General features: G+C 44.3%; 1 protein-coding gene across 2 annotated transcripts in view; it reads right to left on the bottom strand.

Moving 5' to 3' along the window:
* Positions 1–5,640: 5,640 nt before the first annotated feature.
* The window catches only part of CHP1 (calcineurin like EF-hand protein 1), a 42,637-nt gene continuing 29,744 nt past the window's right edge, over positions 5,641–18,533 (bottom strand). For both annotated transcript variants that reach the window (XM_025187519.3, XM_006128691.5), the window contains 3 exons: positions 16,282–16,343; positions 8,999–9,121; positions 5,641–7,623 (listed from right to left, as the gene is read on the bottom strand). In XM_025187519.3, coding sequence (XP_025043304.1) covers positions 7,570–7,623; positions 8,999–9,121; positions 16,282–16,343 — 239 coding nt within the window. In that variant the 3' untranslated portion in view covers positions 5,641–7,569. The remainder of the gene's footprint in view (positions 7,624–8,998; positions 9,122–16,281; positions 16,344–18,533) is intronic.

Below are 18,533 nucleotides of genomic sequence, written 5' to 3'. Positions count from 1 at the left end.
AGGCCTTAAAGCACGTGGACCCAGGGTCGCTGCTGCTACCACATTGATTGGGGCCTGAGTTGATCCAGTGTGCGATGTGAACCTCTCGTGCCAGGGAAGGTGTATGGCCACTGGTAGCACATGCCGTTTCCTAGCAGCTGTTACAGACACCCCCAGCGGGCAGCAATATTCCTCTCCTTATTAGAGACTACAAGGGAGGGGTAAAAATTACGTGCCCTCCTCCCAGACCTTAAACGGAGCATTTCTACCTCCCCCCCCTTTCTGCTCCATCTGCGGATGGGTTTTGGCAATCCAGGCTCAGCCGAGCTCTAAATTAACCTTTATTCTAGGCAGGACCCCTGTTAGGTAGAAGGCTCAGCACAGTAATGCTAAAGTGTGAGAATAACGTAACAGCTGAAGTAGGAAAGCTGCTTCAGGACTATATGCCAAGTACAGGTCATCTGAAATGTCACGTCTTCACAACATGTGCAAGTGGATTTTCAAGAATGTGGAGCTGAACACATCCAATTACATGGAGTCGAGGGTGATCAGCACCTTAGAAAGGTAAAAGCAAAGCTCTGTACAAAGTTAATGATTTAAAGCAAAAAGGACATTGCTTATATTACCTTGAGCTCAAGTAGTTAGTAAGGCAGTTCTAAAAGATTGAACAGCGACTGTGACAGTGGGCCACCGATTTTCTCCATAGCTTAATGCTGTTGTGATATTGCCACCCTTACTGTTTTAAAGTTGGGCAGCAAGAACAGCTGTTTTCAAACTTTTTTCTCATGACCCACATGAAGACAATTGTTGATGCCCATAACCTAACATAATTTGACTAGTGTGGGAAGTATGGGATAGGACTGAGTACGAGAGCTATGGCATAAAGGAACGGATGCTGGGTTTGGGGGCATCAAGGCTGCGACATGACAGGATTACTTTTAGTGGCTCAGTCAGTGGCCCAGCAAGGGAGCTAAGGCCAGCTGCCTGCCTCTCTGGGCACCACAGACCATGCTGCCCCCAGAAACAGCCAGGAGTAGGTTCCCAACTAACAAGAATGCAGAGCTAGTGCTCAGGGCAAGGGAAAGTGCATGGAGCCCTCCCCCAGGGTCCAGGCCTGAGGCCAGCTGTTTCTAGGGTACAGTGCAGTGTGTGTTGCTAGGACAGGCAGGTAGCCTGCCTTAGGAACCTAATTGGTCACCTGATCCCCCTGCAGCAATGAGACCCAGTGTCTAACATTCCATGACCCACTACTGGATTGAGAGTCAGTTTGAAAAACACTGGGCTAGAGCACAGAGAGCCAGGTTCCCATCTCTGCAGGCAGCAGCCCACCAGCAGTACAGAAGTAATGATTGCAATATCATCCTTACGTTTATGGTGGCAGCTCTGCATTCAGAACTAGGCCAACCGTCAGTAGCCACACTCCAGATTCCCTGCTTTCAAGGTAACACCATTGCCAGCAACAGCACAGAAGTAAGACTAGCAGACAGGACTGCAACCCTCCCTCCAATAACCTCGCAACTTTTCTCTACGTGCCCACCATTGGAACACCTTGACATCTCAGATTTAAGTAGCTGAAATAATGAAATTTACTATTTTTAAAATCTGATAACTGAAATGGACCATAAATTTGGTACAGTCCTAGTTATGGGCCATTAAGTTCTACCAATTTACCCCTATCTTGAGCCCAATCACTTGTTTGGGTAAAGCACATCTTCCAAATCACTGATTTGAAAACATGAAAGAAAATATGTGGATACAGTTGAATCTCAGTAATAGTAACAATGTAATTAAATTATGCTTATGCTTGGGGGAATACTAAAGAAATTCACCATAGCAGCACTTAACTTCAAGAAAGGGAGCTACACAAAAATGAGGAAGTTAGTTAAACAGAACTTAAAAGGAGCAACAACAAAAGTGAAATTCCTGCAACTTGTTTTTGGGGTGGGGAGAGATCAAAAAAGCCACAATGGTTAAATAGATCAAGAGATGAAGTTAGAGACATTTTAAAAATTGGAACAAGTCCTACTGAGAAAAATGAGAATAACTCCGGCAAGTCAAGTGAAAAAGAATTTGAAAAATTAGCAAGACAAACAATTGTTTGCTTTTGTAAGTATATCAGAAGTGGGAGGCCTGCCAAATAATCAAATGGGGCCACTGGATAATGAAGGTGCTAAAGGAGCACTCAAGGGCTGCGTCTAGACTGGTAAGCTTTTTCCGCAAAAACTAGATAGCTGTCTACACTGGCCGCTTGAATTTCCGCAAAACACTGACGATCTCATGTACGATTGTCAGGGTTCTTGTGGAAATGCTATGCTGCTCCCGTTCGGGCAAAAGCCCTCTTGCGCAAATGCGTTAAAAGCATTTGCGGAAAATCATGCCAGTCTAGACGTAGCCAAGGAGGATAAGGAAGTTGCAGGGAAACTAAGTGAATTCTTTGCTTTGGTCTTCACTGCAGAAGACTATGGGAAATTCCCATACCGGTCACTGTTTTGGTGACAGTTCTCACATTTGTCTCAGATTAAGGTGTCAATGGAGGAGGTTTTGCAACAGACTGATAAATAGTAATACATTGCAAGGACCAGATTGCCCCTAGCTACTATCAAAAGAGGATACTGTCAGCCGACGGCCAGGGCAGTGAGTGGGGTGTGTGTGTGTGTTATACACCTGAGACTTCAACTGCTGAGACCAGGGTCCCTTCGCAGCAGGCAACCTAGAGAAGGTTGACGGGCATCCCAAGAAGTTTACAGGGAGAGCTTATTACATCTCAGATTTTTACTGCTAGGATATATGATCCCTTCACAGTGGGCAGTCTAGGGAAGACTGAGATGCCCCAACAGATCTGTCACCTGGGAGTGACACGATCCATAACGCCCAAGCTCTTCCTATACCTGTCCCTTATGACCGGCTGAAGTTCTTTTTAAAATTGTGCTTGGTTCTGTTACAGCAACTGAAGGAGTCAGGTTAAAGCTTAAACAGTTACTATTTTATTGTTACAGGGTAAACTTAGCTGTTAAATGCTACTGCTGTGTTACAGATAACACAGCCACTACAAAGGACAGGACAGAAATTACACTAGTAAGTCACTTACAGGTACCATGAAACCCTTTTGGTTCTCTGAGCGCTTATTAAATGCATGGAAAAGACACCTAGCAGGTATATATTCTCACCCCTGCATTCCAGACTTGAAGTAGGGCAAGGTTGGGCGTCCCACAGACCTTGGGAGACAATCAATACCTGCCAGCAGGTGTAGATGATTGGAGCTCAAATGGGGTGGGCTACTAAATCCCTCTTTTTAGGCCTTGGGTCATGCAGGCTTCTTCCTGGTCTCAAGTGGCCAATTAGGAAAAATGGCTTTGAACACCAAGTTTCCCACAAAGGGTGCAAAGCATAATTCACACCTGGGAAAATGCAGACAATGGGCATCTCTGGTATGTGATGGGCGAAGATTCCTCTCCTGGGACAGTGCAGGCATGTCAATTACTGGTACTAGCCATCAGGACAGCAGGAGGCCCCAAGTCGTCAGCTAGCCCAGTTACTGTCTGGTTTCTGTTTGTTAGAGTCAGGGTCAGGCAGCACACCTGCGTTCCCAGGGCATCAAAGGCTGACTGCCTTTCTCTTGCTCTCTCTGGTGGAGGGGGGAGTGGGGTGGAAACCAAGATGGGGTTCATGTCTGGCTACAGATACTGGACTAGGTTGACCACTGTCTCACCCAAGATAGCCACTCATGAATGCACCACTTTCCTCAGTTTGTTCCAATGGTTAAACACTCACTATTAAAATTTGGTTTGATTTGATTGGAATGTGTCTAGTTTCAACTTTCAGCCATTATGTTTTGTTATGCTCTTCTGTACTAGGTTAGAAGAACACTTTATGACATTCTCTCCACATTATTTTTACACCAAACCCTTCAATCTTTGATAAACTAACCAGAATTAAGTGTTCATCTCAGTATAAAGGATTCTCTAGCCCTCAAAATAACTTGTCTTCCCATTTTTAACACCCCTTTTAAAATGAAGACATCTGAACTGTACAGTATTTGAGTGTCAGTGTCAAAATCTTACTATTTGCAACTTCCATTTATACATCCAAGAATTACATTAAGTTTTGACACAGCACTGCAGTGGAGGGAGGGGTTGAGTGGCTTCTCCACTGACTCCTACCTACCTCCTTTTAGTCCCTGTCTTCCAAGGTTGACTTCTATAACTGTTGCCTGCTTTCCTTGTTTAGGAATTCAGATTTATATTTGGTAGAATTAAATTGCATTGTTTTAATAGGCCCAGGTTCCCAAGTAATCCAGCAATTCACTTGGTATGTCTACCTTGTTCTTGATATTATTTACCACTATCAGCAGCAAATGTACTTATTTTATATTTCCTCCCAAATTAGTGATGTGTAAGTGTAACAGGCCCAGTACAGATCCTGTATAATCCCACTAAAAACAGCCCCATTTGATGATTCTCTGCTGACAACTTTGAGATGTTCATTCTTAATCCTTTTACTGTGTTTGATAATGCAATGCTAGTTTATCAGTGTGTCACCTGGAACTAAGTAGGTCTTCCAAGAATCTCAGTATATTGTATCCATGCTATCATTACTCAAAATTGTCATCTCATATGATGAAACTAGGGTAGACAAGATAAGCTTTTCCATACAAATCATGTTGATCAGCATTAGGTTCCTGTCCTTTCATCCACCGAATCTCAAGTTTTTTTCCATTATTTTCCCAGGACTGAGGTCAGATTAACCTGACTAGTTACTTTGCTCATCTGTTTAAACATTTGCATACTAGCACAAGAGTAGCACCTTCCATGTCTCCTGCAATATCCCTGGTATTCCAAGATTAAATAACCTGTTATGTACTTTGCCAACACAATTCTTGCATCCAAACAGGCCTTCTGACAATGTTTATTCTTACCAGAAGTTGTGTCAACACCTTTAGTTACCAGTGGATTAGAAAGTACTTCCTTAATGATGAATGCAGCATCCCATTACTTTAAAGGTGTTTATGGAACATTGATAGATGACCTGACCCTCAGAAATCACACTTCACTGACCATTTCCGTTCTCAGCTATAACTAAACTTCATCTACATGAATACTACAAACAGCACTTCTGTTGAGGTGTGCCCACAACCATGGGACTTTTGTAGGATTGCAAATGTCAAGTACTCAGCCGTTCAACTTCCTTCCTCACCCTAACTTAAGCCTGTATAGGTAACTTCAATTTTCCTTTTATGCAAGTGTGTTTAAATGATTGCACAATTTTTTTCTCCTTCAAAGATCCTTACTTCTTTCATGACACCATAGGTCAACCTTCACTTCTCAGTTATAGCTCATAAAAAGTCTACATCTCTCCCCACCAGTTACAAGCTGTGTACTCCACGTGGTAATATAAGCTTATTTTTCCTCTCATTCCCCCATGCCCTATTACAGAGCTGAGGCTTAGCAATATATTTCTCCCAGTTTGAACTTCTTTGCAGTTTCAGCAGGATGGCAAATGGCTGACTTTCAAAGTCATGACTAATTATTAATAATTAAATATAATTCAATTACAGACTTACGTAGATTTCAAGAGAATTTAAAATTGCTTTCTGAAGTACATAGAATCAGATAGGTTCTACAGCTCAATAGCCTTAAAAATCAGACAGCCATCAAACAGGCACAATTTTTACAGGGAAGAATTTTATTTATGGGTAGATAAATACAGTATCTGAATGCACTAGACAATAAGGCACAACTGTTTACTACTACTACAGACACAAGAAAAAGAGAAACACCTACTTTTAAATAAGCAAATCAAAGCCTAGAAAATCTTGTGTAGCTTTCTATGTTAACATTGTCACATTTCTTCCCTTTTTACAATTCCTATTGTACATAGTATGGTCATAAAACCAGAAAGCTTCCTTCTTGTACAGAGCAGAAATCTTTTCAGTTTCTCCAGACTTACTAAATTGCAGTCTGAAAAATTTCAGAGTGCAACATTTTTCTGCAACTCAATTAAAAACAATGTACAAAGAATCCACTGAAGGTTTCTTTACATTGAATAAATGAACTAAAATCAATTTCAGGGTTGAATCTTAGCTCAATGCTTCAAGAAGCTTATATTCGCACATGATGTGGAGGTGGGTAGAAGCACTTAAACACTGATTCTTCAATAGAGAAGGACCTCAAAGCCAACTCAGACTACCTGTACTGGCTGTTAAATCATTTACTTATCCAATCCACATAGTGCATAGGACGCTATGTATCCAATGAATTTGGAGGTTTATAGCAGAACACATTCATTGCTTTTGATTTCTTGATTTAATATAGCCTTGCCATTAAGTTTAATTAAAAAAAATATATTTTCAGTTTCAAACATTTGTGCAAAGTATCTGATCAGAACATTATATTCTAAAATCTCACCTTTTAATTAGAACTAGTATATAGTAGGCAGTTTGCTAGAACACTTGTATCTAAACTTTCATGAAAGTGTTCCACGTGCAGCTGAATACCCACAGTGCAGACCCACCAGCCAGGATGGGGTTCTAATAGGATGGGGGGATAATAGATGTTAGAAAAAATCATTTTCAAATTATCCAATTAGTATGAAAGTAGCACAAGGTGACAGTTATCACAAATGAATAGCAACAATGACATGAAATCAGATTCTGTGCATGGCTATTTTCTTAGATTATAAACACTGGTAAATAAATGTGCACTAATAAAAGCTATAGGTTGTGATGGTGGAGGTAAGAGTGCCCTGTGGGAAGGAACTGTCATACTGAAAAAGCAATGTAGGGAGGGGTGCTCTCTGGATCCACTGGCAGCCAGAACCTGCAAGCTTCTCTTAAGACATCCACTTCTGCAACTGGTACTGGGGTCATTTGAGGGTTCTGAATCGCTGTGTGGAGTCCAGTTTGTTCCACAGAAGTTGCAATCTGTAATCGTGACAGATTTCTCTCATCCCTGTGGATTAACTCCATGGAATCCATTCACAGTATTTGAAACTGCTCAGAACTACCACTGACTTGCAATCCCCAGTCCTGCAGAAGAAGCCTCAGGCCTTAATTGAAGATAGTTGAAAAGGCCACATCTGCCAAGAGGGAAGAAAGGCCTGGGACAAAACTGGGGAGCAAATCCAAAAATTCAATTGTACTAGTACGGGAGGAGACAAGTACTTGGGCACCTACCACTTACTGAAGGAATGATTTAGCAGATTTGTTTCACACTATACACTCCTACTTCCAGTTTAAAAAAAAAGTCAGATGGCTTTTCTGTGGGATATTAACCCTTTGAGTTTCCCAGATGTAGAGCTCAAGAAGAATAGGTCTGCAGCAACAATACACAGAAAGGAAAGAATCATAGTCATACAGGAATGCAGAGGCAGAATCTGAAATAGGGATTTTTAATGCTCTATTCTGAGCTGCACTGCAGCCACTTCCCTTCATTCCTGCTATACAGGGAATGTTCATCTTGGTGGAACAAGCTGATGAGGCTGCAGACATGTTTTTCATGCACCATTAGCAACACGAAAGGAAAAGATGGTGGGAAGAAAGTAGAGTTCTAGTCCTTTAAAATTCGGAGTGATAAGGAACATGTCTCCCATCTATCAGTGAAGAAACCGAATGCTCATTTTCTGCTCTACATCCACCTTCTCCAAAACCTGCAATAAAACCCAGACACAGCTGCTTAGGTCACATGTGCATAGCTCTGTTTCAATTAAAATGTCAAATGATATTACAAAGCAAGCAAGAATATGGGGCACCACCAGTTTGGCAGGCCATTCTTTCATCTTGAAGCTGTTAATACTGCGCCCCAGAAGCAAAGTTTTCCTTTTAAACATGAAGAATGCTGCCATGTGAACCAAGTGTAATTAATATGGTAATGTCAGTCTCCACACAGCCCAAAACAGCTAAGAGAAGTGTGGACTGTCATTTGTTAGGAGGTTGCTCACCCTTAACTCACATAACATGTATTAACACTAAGGGTGTGTCTAGACTGCTGCAGTGTTATTTTGAAATTAAATCGAAAGAACGTGGCAGTTTTTTCCAACCACAGTAAACCTCATTTTATAAGGAAGAATGCCTTTTTTCAAAAGTGCTCTTTCAAAAATAGGTGTTCTTGAATGCAAACAGGGCTTTTTTGAAAGAGCATCCTGACTACCTGGGTGCTCTTTCGAAAAAGAGGCTCTCTTTTTCAAAAGAAGTGGTTGCAGTCTAGACGCTCTTTCGAAAGAGGTTTGTAGTCTAGACGTAGCCTTAGAGCAGAACCTGAGTTACAAACACCAGAATTACAAATTGACTGTCATCCACAGTGTATTAAGTCAATGTTCAGCTGTAAGTTTTTGAAATAAGAGCCATAATGTATTCACCATTACCAACAACTGCCATTACTAAGGTGCAAGTAACTGAGGTTCTACAGTATTTCACTACTGGACACGGTTTAAGGGCTTGTCTACATCAGGAATTTGACTGTCAGATACAGAAAAAAAATGATTCTGCTAGTAGAATTCTCCTGTGTGACTATTTAAGACTATGGAGTAAATATTCTGCTATAACAATGCCAATTTCCCCATGAAAGCAAGCTTCAAGGAAGGAAATATTTTCTGATCTGTGACTGGAAACATTCTGGGAACTAGTGGATGTTGGATTTTTCTCCTAGTTTGACTCTTGGCAAAGGCCATTTCACTCCCCCACAAAGAGGTTTCCCTTGTGGCAGGCATCTTGCCTGCAAATCTACTTGAGTGAAAGTGCAAAACAGTTCTAGCTACATAACCTAAGAAAAAGTTAGCCTATGTGGCTCTTGTGATGAGTGGTTATGCACTGGCAGCACAGCCCCAAAATTAAACCCTGTCCTTCAAGAGGCTATGATCTTATTCCCTCTGTTAGGGCACAGAGGAAATCAAGACATACTAAGGACTGCTACTCTAAATGTAAAAGTGAAGGCTAGTATTTTTTTGGCTCATTTCCAGCTGTTCATTGACTGCTCAGTGATTAACTTTCAATCACTTCCTCTTATTCAGAAGGTTAATTCCCAACCTTGACAAACTCTGTGAAGGAGATGGCACTGTCTCCATCCTGATCAGCCTCCTGGATTGTCCTGTCAGCAATACTCCCAAGCTGCTCATCTGAAATGTTTACACCAACCATCATTCGTAATACCTGCAAGATACAGAAAGCCCAGAAAGACTGAACGTTACTATAGAAATAACCTTCAAGACAAGAATGGTACAGGAACAGGATCGTTCTGAAAACCTTGTACAGAGTTTATCCATAGTACTTGGAACAAGGATACCATTCAAGTAGCTACCCTATGTAGATAGGGCACAAGATGACCTCTCTCACCATCTAGAAAAAATGGTTACTTACCTTCGTAACTGTTTGAGATGTGTTGCTCATGTCCATTCTGTGTAGCTGTGTGTGCACTGCATGCATGCGTCAAGTTTTTTCCCTTAGCAATACCTGTTGGGCAAGCAGGGAAGCCCCCTGGAGTGGCATCAGTATATCAGCGAATATATACCCCTGCTAGCCCTCCACCTCCTCGATTCCTTCTTACCGGACTACTCCAAAGAAGGGGAGGCAGGCAGAATTTGGAATGGACATGAGCAACACATCTTGAAGAACAGTTATGAAGATAAGTAACTTTTTTCTTCAAGTGTTTGCTCATGTCCATTCCATGTAGGTGACTCCAAAGCAGAAACCCAAGGAGGCAGGGTTGGAGTTCTAACCATCAACTGATCATAGGACAGCCCTCCCCAGGGCTGCATCCTCCCTCGCCTGATGGCCCAACACATTGATTAGCAAAAACATGGACCGAAGACCAAGTGGTAAACCTGCAGATGTCCAGGATAGGGACCTGGGCCACAAATGCTGTAGCGGAGGCCTGGGCCCTAGTGGAGTGGGCCATGAGGGGAGGGGCTGACACCCCAGCCAACCCATAGCACTCCTTGATACTGGATGTAATCCACGAAGAGATCCTCTATAGAGACTGGCTGCCCTTTCAGCCTCACTGCAATTGCTACAAAGAGCTGTGGGGACTTACAAAAAGGCTCTGTTCTTTCCAAATAAAAAGCTGAAGCCCTCCTAACATCTAAAGTGCGTAATGCCTGTTCCTTATCCGAAGCTTGGGGTAAAAAACTGGGAGAAAAATATCTTGAGACGCATGAAAGTCAGACACCACTTTCAGAATGAAGGCAGGTTTGGAGGGGGGGGGGGGGGGGCGTAATATGACCTTATCTTTAAAGAAAACCATACAGGGTGTCCAAGGTGAGGGCTCTCAGTTCGGACATGTGCCTGGCTGACGTGATAGTCACCATGACAGACACCTTCCAAGAAAGGTGCAGCAGCGAGCATGTCACCAGCGGCTCGAAGCAAGGCCCCATGTGTTTGGCCAGGACCAGTCTGAGATCCCACTAAGGAACAGGCTGACAGACATGCAGATAAAGTCCGTCCAGCCCTTTCAGAAACCAGTGTACCATGGGATCCACAAAGAGGGTCTTGCCCCAGGAGCCCAAGTGGAAAGCACAGATAGCTTCCAGGTATACCCTGAGAAGGAGGTATATAATCTAAGATCCAGGAAGTAGACCAGGACCAGCAAGATCTGGGCATCCATGGGTGATACCACCTGATGGGCAGCCCACAGAGAAGCACTTTCACTTGGCCAGGTAAGTGATCGTAGTGGAAGATTTCCTACTCCCAAACAAGACCTCTTGCACATGCTCCGAGCACTGCAACTCTGCCGCTGTTAGCCATGGAACTTCCATACCATTAGGTGCAGAGATCACAGGTTTGGATGGCAAACCCTGACGAAGTCCTGCATGATGAGGTTTTGGTCCAACGAGAGGGTGATCGGTCTCTTGTAGGACAGGCTCAGGAGACATGAACCAGTGTTGCCTAGGCCATGCCAGCGTGATGAGGATCAGGGATGACCTCAACTCCTGAATCCGCACAAGCACCATGTGAACCAGCAGGAAAGGTGGGAATGCATAAAGTAAACCCTCAGGCCAGGGAGTAATGACTGTCTCCCAGGGAGCCCCAGCCCAGCCCCATGAGGGAGCAGAACGTTCGGCACTTTCCATACTTCCCAGTGGCAAACAATTCCAGAAGGGGAACCTCCACCTGTGGAAAATTTGGAGAGCCACGTCCCCTCAGAGACCACTCATGGCTGGAAAAGGACCCGCTCAGCCAATCTGCCAGAGTGTTCTGGGACTCCAGGAGATAAAGAGAAAACCAGGTCAATATCCGCCCCAATGCATAGCTTCCAGAGCTGAAGGGCTTCCTGACATAGGGAAGGAGAGTGGGCCCCATCCTGCCTGTTGATATTGTCAGAAGAATAAGGACAGTTTTCTGAGCCAATGGAGAAAGGCCACACAGGAGACAGGAACTGCCCATAGCTCCCTGACATTGATATGCAGGGAGAGGTTGTCCCTTGACCACATACCTTGGGTTTGCATGTTTTCAAGGTGAGCCCCCCAACCTGTGTCAGATGCATCTGTCACTAACCAGAGGGTTGGTAGTGGTCTGGAGAATGGCATTCCGGCACAGACCATTTCCTCCTGGGTCCACCAGTCCAGAGAGCACAGGACATCAGGTGGGACTATCACCACTGTCTCAAGAATGCAGGGATGGGTTGTGAACCCATGCAAACCACATCTGTTGTGGGTGGGTGGGTGGGTGTGAAGCCTGGCCTGTTGAATGACATAGGTGCATGCGCCTCCTGGGGTTGATGGCTACATGCAAGACCTGGCAGCGGTCATCAAGAATGCCTGCATGCTCTGGCCAGCCACTTTGATCACCAGGAAACAGGATCTGAGAAGGGAAGCTAGTCCTAGTGGGTACCCACAAACTATAACCCAGGTGGCAACCATCATCAATTTGGCCACATTAAGGAGCAGCCCCAGCTCTTGAAAAAGACCCTGCACTAGAGTGAAGTGGGCTAACAATCTGAAAAAGCCTTGAAGGAGCCAGTTGTCCAGGAAAGGGAACATCTGGACACCCTGCTTTTTCAGTGTGGTGGCCACAATAGCCATGTACTTTGTGAATACTTGAGGGGTTGTAGAAAGGCCAAAAGGAAGGGCAATAAACCAATTGTGGTCCTGGCCCACCGTAAAGCAGAAGAACTGCTTGTGGTGTGGAGCAATAGAAATGTGGAAGTAGGTATCTTTTAGATTGAGGGACTCCAGGACTTTGGGAGCAGATGATCGACTCCCAAGTCACCATCTTGAATTTGGCTTTGGTGATGAAGGCATTGAGTTCCCTGAAGTCCAGAATGTGCAGAAAAACTCCCTTGGTATACTGGGAATAGAAATCCCTGCCCAGGAACCCTTTAGCCACCCCTAGGGTTAAGAGCTCCTGGACCTCCTCCTGGAGGAGATACTCATGAAAGGAGTCCCTAAAGAGGAACGGGCAGAGATTTGGAGGGGAGGAGGATGGGGGGGGGGGGTGTCAAAGGAAGAGGATAGTGGCTCAAGAAACCACCCCACCCTGTCTTCTTCCACCCAGGCTCCAAACTCAGGCCAAGAGTCCCTAGGGAACAGCTCGGCAAACTTGCCCATATTTACCCAAGTCTTATGTGTAGTGACTCAGCAGAACCTACTGGTTCGCCATGCGAAGTTGAAGACCCCCAGACTCATAGGCCTTTCTGCCCCAGAGGTCCATTTTCTTGGCATCCCTGTTCTTAGGAAGGGTGCCTGGCTGGCCCTGCCTCTCATTCTGGTTCACTGTCTGAACAGCCAAGGACCCCAGAGGTGGATGGGAAAAGACATGTTTGTTCCCCTCTTACAGCATGAAGTAGCTCCGCTCGACTATCTGTTGGAGGGATAGAGGCCGGGGTCTACCAGAGCGTCACTGGTTTTGGTCAGTCTTAATAGGCAAGGCCATTCTGGTAGAAGTGTAAGCCTGCAGGAGGTTGACCGTAGGGTCCGAATCATCTGACACCCTCTCCACCTGGACTTCCAAACTCTGAGCCAGGTAGCAAGGTAGTTCCTGATGGGACCTGGAATCCATGGATGGCACGGAAAGGGAGAGAGCCACCAAGCACCTCATCCAGTGAGGAGGACAAGGACCCTTGTATGTCCACCCCCTCCAGATTGTGAGTTTGCAAGGGGGCCTGTGAGGCCACAGAAGCAGGTTGGGTGGTGAAGGGCCCCCTCCCGGGTGATGTTCTGGAGAAGCCTGGCCTGGGGGAAGGGACTGGCTTCACATAAGGGAGTGAGTCAGTGGGGTTACTGGGGGGGGGGGGAGGAGGAGATGCCCTCGGCCCAAGACGACCGATTCTAGCCTTCACACTGGCTTTGGTGGTAGGCCCAGGGGGTTCAAAAAGGTTACTGAGCTAGGGCCTGCACTTGAAGTGGCCAGGGCTGCTGGCACCTGGGCTGGCTGAGGCCATTGCTGCTGCATTGAGGTGCTGTGGTGCTACAAATGATGGCTGGAGTAGGACCAATGCTTGGATTGAGACCTGGACCCCAGGGATGACCAGACCAATTCTGTCTGAGTACTCTAAGGTCGACCACGGCAGTGCAGTGGAAATAGTGGCCAGCGACCTCCCAGTCAGTGTACTGGGTCATCAACTCAGGTTTCCCTGGTGCCAAGAAGGAGATGGAGGCATGGCCAGTGGCAGGGATGGCAGTCATGGGACCCCATGTTGTGGTCGGTGCCGCCTCAGGCCCGCGTCGGTACTGACACCAGTGCTGGTGCCAGTGCACAGGATGGGGCAGAGGCTATGGCCAGTGCCAAGGCTGGAGGCAGAGCCACACCTAGAACTGGGGTCATGGCTACCAGCACCAGGGCAGGGTGGTGGAGCCCTCTTGCTTTCAGGGCCAAGATGCTAGGTGCTGAAGCTGCGGGGTGCTGCTACCTGGATCCTTTGACCAGGTACGGTGCCAAGGTCAGGGATGAGGTCTGCTCAATCAAGTCTCTTGCTGCCTCAAAGGTATCCAGAGTGGAGGGCTCTGGGAAGATTTATGCCAGGCTGGCATCTCTGCGTGGACTAGAGTGGTGCCCTTCTGAGGAGACCGAAGGGGGATATGATAGAGGTATATAAAATCATGAGTGGTGAGGAGAGGGCCAATAAAGAAAAGTTATTTATTAGTTCCCTAAATAGAAGAACTAGGGGACACCAAATGAAATTAATGGGGAGCAGGTTTAAAACTAATAAAAGAAAGTTCTTCACACAGCGTGTCGTCAACCTGTGGAACTCCTTGCCAGAGGAGGCTGTGAAGGCTAGGACTATAATAGAGTTTAAAGAGAAGCTAGATAATTTCATGGCAGTTAGGTCCATAAAAGGCTATTAGCCAGGGGATAAAATGGTGTCCTTGGCCTCTGTCTGTCAGAGGCTGGAGAGAGATGGCAGGAGACAAATTGCTTGATCATTGTCTTCAGTCCACCCTCTCTGGGGCACCTGGTGCTGGCCACTGTCAGCAGACAGGATACTGGGCTGGAAGGACCTTTGGTCTGACCCAGTACGGCTGTTCTTAGGATCTCCATGGTTTGGCTGCCATGCCGTAGTGTGCCCTCAAGTGGGGCATGCGGAACGGAGGCACAAGCCTTGAGGGAGACCTGTCTCTGCTAGGTCTCTTCTTCTGGGGCCCCGGGGACTGCGTACCACCATGGTACCAGTCGCGAGGGGCTGGGTGCCTATCGCACCAAAGCCGGTGCACTCTGGGTTGCCAGTGTCAGATTAGACATCAGTGCCGGGCCTAAGGCCACCTCCATCAGAATAATCTTCAAGTGAGACTCCCTTTCACGCTTGGTACATGACTTAAAGGCCTTGCAGATCTTACAGGCCTTGGACAAGTGGGCCTCTCCGAGGCACTTAAAGCAGGGTGAATGAGGGCCCCACAGGGCATAGGCTTCTGGAACTTCTTGCAGGGCTTGAAGCCTTGGGGCCCAGGCATACCCCACCAGATGCACCAGACACGCAAAGCAAGCCCCTGCACCTGGGTGCTTAAGTGTTGCATTTAGTGTTAACAGCTACTAAAAACCTAAATGAGAACAACTAAACTAAACTTTAACTACTAAAACAATGAGAAGAACTGCTAAAAGGCACTTGCAGAGCAAGGAGGCAAAGGCACATTCCAACTACCCTCAGGAGTGGTAAGAAGGAACCGAGGGGGTGGAGAGCCAGCAGGGGTATATATTAGCTGATATACTGGTGCCATTCCAGGGGGCTCCCCGCTGGCCCAATGGGTATTGCTAAGGGAAAAAACTTCTGCCCATGTGTGCACACAGCACTTGCACACCTACATGGAATGGACAGGAGCAATCACTTGAAGAAATGCTTTCTATTGGCAAGACTTCCAGTTCCTCTTGTACACCAAACCTATTGACGAAAACTGCCTCCACACAAATAAAGGTTATCCAAGGATTTGTTTGTGCCCACTGAACAAAAATGCAAGCTTCTTTCTAGTTCCTAAAAAGGGGAATTCAAAAGAGCTCCTACATAGTGAGTGCATGGGATTCTCAAATTGTTTTTAATCTGGTAGTTGTCAATTCTTAATTTGACATTTCCCTGTTTAGGCCTGTATTGATGCTTTGAAGCCTTGCAAGTTGCAAATATGCAATCAAAACTGGACTAGTCAACTCTTCTCCTTCCTGCTAGTTTGTAAGGGCTTTTCTGTGCTGCAAACAGAAGCGAGCAGTTTTGATCAAATAAGCTCCTTGCCCAATAGTGTAAACTACAAATTACTACTTTGCAGGATTAGTAGAACCCAGTTTCTTCCTACTCAAATCTAGCCAGATACGCACATCCATGCCATTACACGAAATATTTCTTGTTGCTTCTCTATCTAGGAGGAAGGCAATGAAAGCCTTATCCCAATAGGAAAAAATGGTTAGATAAACTAATCCACCTTTAGAACCAGACCCATATCTAGTTTTGTTGTCCCCAGTATAAAAAAAATGAAGTATGGTGTTTTTTTGTAGTGGTAGATTACATTTGTCGATTTCTTTGTTCCAATGAAAGAATAGTCAACCATAAATCAAAGATGTGGAAAAGTCAACCTAATACTCTGTTGACGTTTCTGATCGAGTACGAAGTATACACTCTTAATGGAAGTTGAAAGAAAAAAAGCCCTCATCTTTTTTTGATGCTATAAGCAGGCACAGTCCAGTCAGCCATACATTTTTGAATGGCCTGTAAAACTGGTCTAACCAGTTGCTTGCAGATGCATCAACAATTAAGTCAAAGGCTGCCATTGGCCATCTCCCATATTCTGAACCTGTTTTAGGTCAATTGAAGGTTTTTAACAATTAAAGTCACAAGCTAGGTCACATGAAGACCAACGGACTCATTTTAAAACCCACCCTAGATCAGTGCTTTTTACCTGAAGTAGCTCATCTCGGGAGATCTTGTCATCTTTATCCAGGTCATATAGTCGAAAAGCAACTAGAGGGAAAGTGAGAATAAGTCAGATGAATTCAAGTACTATTTCTTCATCTCTCACCCACATACAGAAACTAATTTTAGGCAGTCAAATACAGTGGTCTCAAAGCTGGCAGCAATGTAGTGTTGGGTCATTTTGTATTGACTATTGATGTAAATATTAGACTAAACCATTTATATTGTTCTGTTAAAATGTTTTGATTGCTCATAATTAACCTCGTAATTAAATACTAAAATATCATTTAGGCTTTTTCTATATTTTCAAATATATTGATTTCAATTACAGCACAGAATACAAAGTGTGTCATGTTCGCTTGTTTTTACAGTGAAAATTTTTATAGTAAAAAAACTTTCAAGTTCTCCCAATACAAGTACTGTAGTAAAATATCATGATGATTGTACTTAATGTAGAATTATGTACAAAAATGCACTCAAAAGTAAAAATGAAAAACTTTAGCGCCTACAAGTTCACTCAGTCCTGCTTCTTGTTCAACCAGTTGCTCCAAAATAAGTTTTAGATTTGCAGGAGATGTTGCCCGCTTCTTATTTAAGAGGTCACCTTTAAGAGGTCACCTGAAAGAGTAAGTAGGCATTTGTATGACTGTTGTAGCTGGCATCAATATATTTACATGCCTAGGGCTTGACAAATAATAATACAATCTACTCGCCTGTGGCGAGTAGATTGTAACCAGAAGAGCCAGGTTCTGGCAATCTGCGTATGCCCTTACATGCTAGATACTCTAATGATTCATATGTCCCTCTTCAAGCTTTAACCACCATTCCAGAGGACCTATATCCATGCTGATGACTGGTTTTGCTCAAAAATCGAAAGCAGTGTGGTCCAACACATGTTCATTTTCATCATGAGTCAGATGCCGCCAGCAGAAGGTGGATTTTTTTTTGGTGACTCAGATTCTCTGCTTCTCACATCGAAGTGTTGCTCTTTTAAGGCTTCTGAAAGCATGCGCCAGACCTCATCCCCCTCAGATTTTAGGAGACCCTTCAAAATGTTAAGCCTTGAGTTGAGTGTAGCTATTTTAGAAATTTCAGTGGTACCTTCTTTGCATTTTGTAAAATCTGCAGCGAAGAGGTTCTTAAAAGGAAGAATACATGCTGGGTCATCATCCATGAAATATATGACAGACTGTGGGTAAAACAGCAGGAGACAGAAAACTCTCCCAAAAGGAATTCAGTTAGTTTAAAACAAATTAAATGTATCAGCTTAGAAGCATGTCTCTTGGAATGGTGGCCAAAGCATGAAGGGGCATACAAGAAAATCAACATCTGTAAATTGCACTTTCATAAAGATTGCACTACAGGTAGGGAGATTGACAAGATATTATTTTCTCACTTTTACAGTGAAAATATTGCAATAAAATTATAAAAAAGTGAGCAACATACTTTTATTCTGTTTTGTAATTGAAATCCATGTTCAAAAATGTATAAAGCCCCTATCCAAAAATATTCAATAAATTTCAATTGGTACTCTGATTAAAGCTGCTATTAATTGCAACTAATTTTCTCATCACAATTGAGTTAATCATGTAGATTAACTGCAATTAATCAACATCTAACAATTATATAATTCAGAGTTCTGCATAGCACAAGTCTATTCCTGTAATTTACTAGTATCTTGATATTCATCATTCTCGTCAGAGGATTGCACATTGTCCAGAGACACCCACTCCGAAATTGCCTTTCAAGATCAAACCAGTAGTCCATCTAGTTGAGTACCCAGTGTGACAGTGCTCAGTCCTGGATTTACAGAAAGACAAAAAGCTCTGTAATGGACAATTCTATAAACAGGCTGCTTCCAGAGGAAATTTCTTTCTAACCCTAAAACATGAGTGTTTAGCAATCCCTTCTACATTTAATTAATTTAATCTTCTGTGAACTGTCACTTCTGACTAGCCTACACTTTGCCTGAAGTATATGGCCAAATCAGGGCCTAGAATGCTGATCAGAAGACTGCTGTAGATTTAGTACACAAGAATAATCCACTTCCCACTCTGACCTCATGCTTCAAGCAGAGTAAGGATCAATCATAAGGGGGACAATGGGATAGAGGTGTGAAGTGAGCAGCTATACTATATCACATGAAGGACTTCAGAAATGACAAGTGGTTTGAGGATGGGAATGGGAAGGCCCATTCATGGCTGGAACACTATTTCCAGAGAGCATCTCAGGTCTGCT

The sequence above is a fragment of the Pelodiscus sinensis genome, chromosome 5 (genome assembly GCF_052426305.1).
Source record: "Pelodiscus sinensis isolate ZL-2025 chromosome 5, ASM5242630v1, whole genome shotgun sequence".
NCBI lineage: Eukaryota > Metazoa > Chordata > Testudines > Trionychidae > Pelodiscus > Pelodiscus sinensis.
The sequence above is the reverse complement of the archived record's forward strand: the minus strand, read 5'-3'. Positions and strand labels throughout refer to the sequence as shown.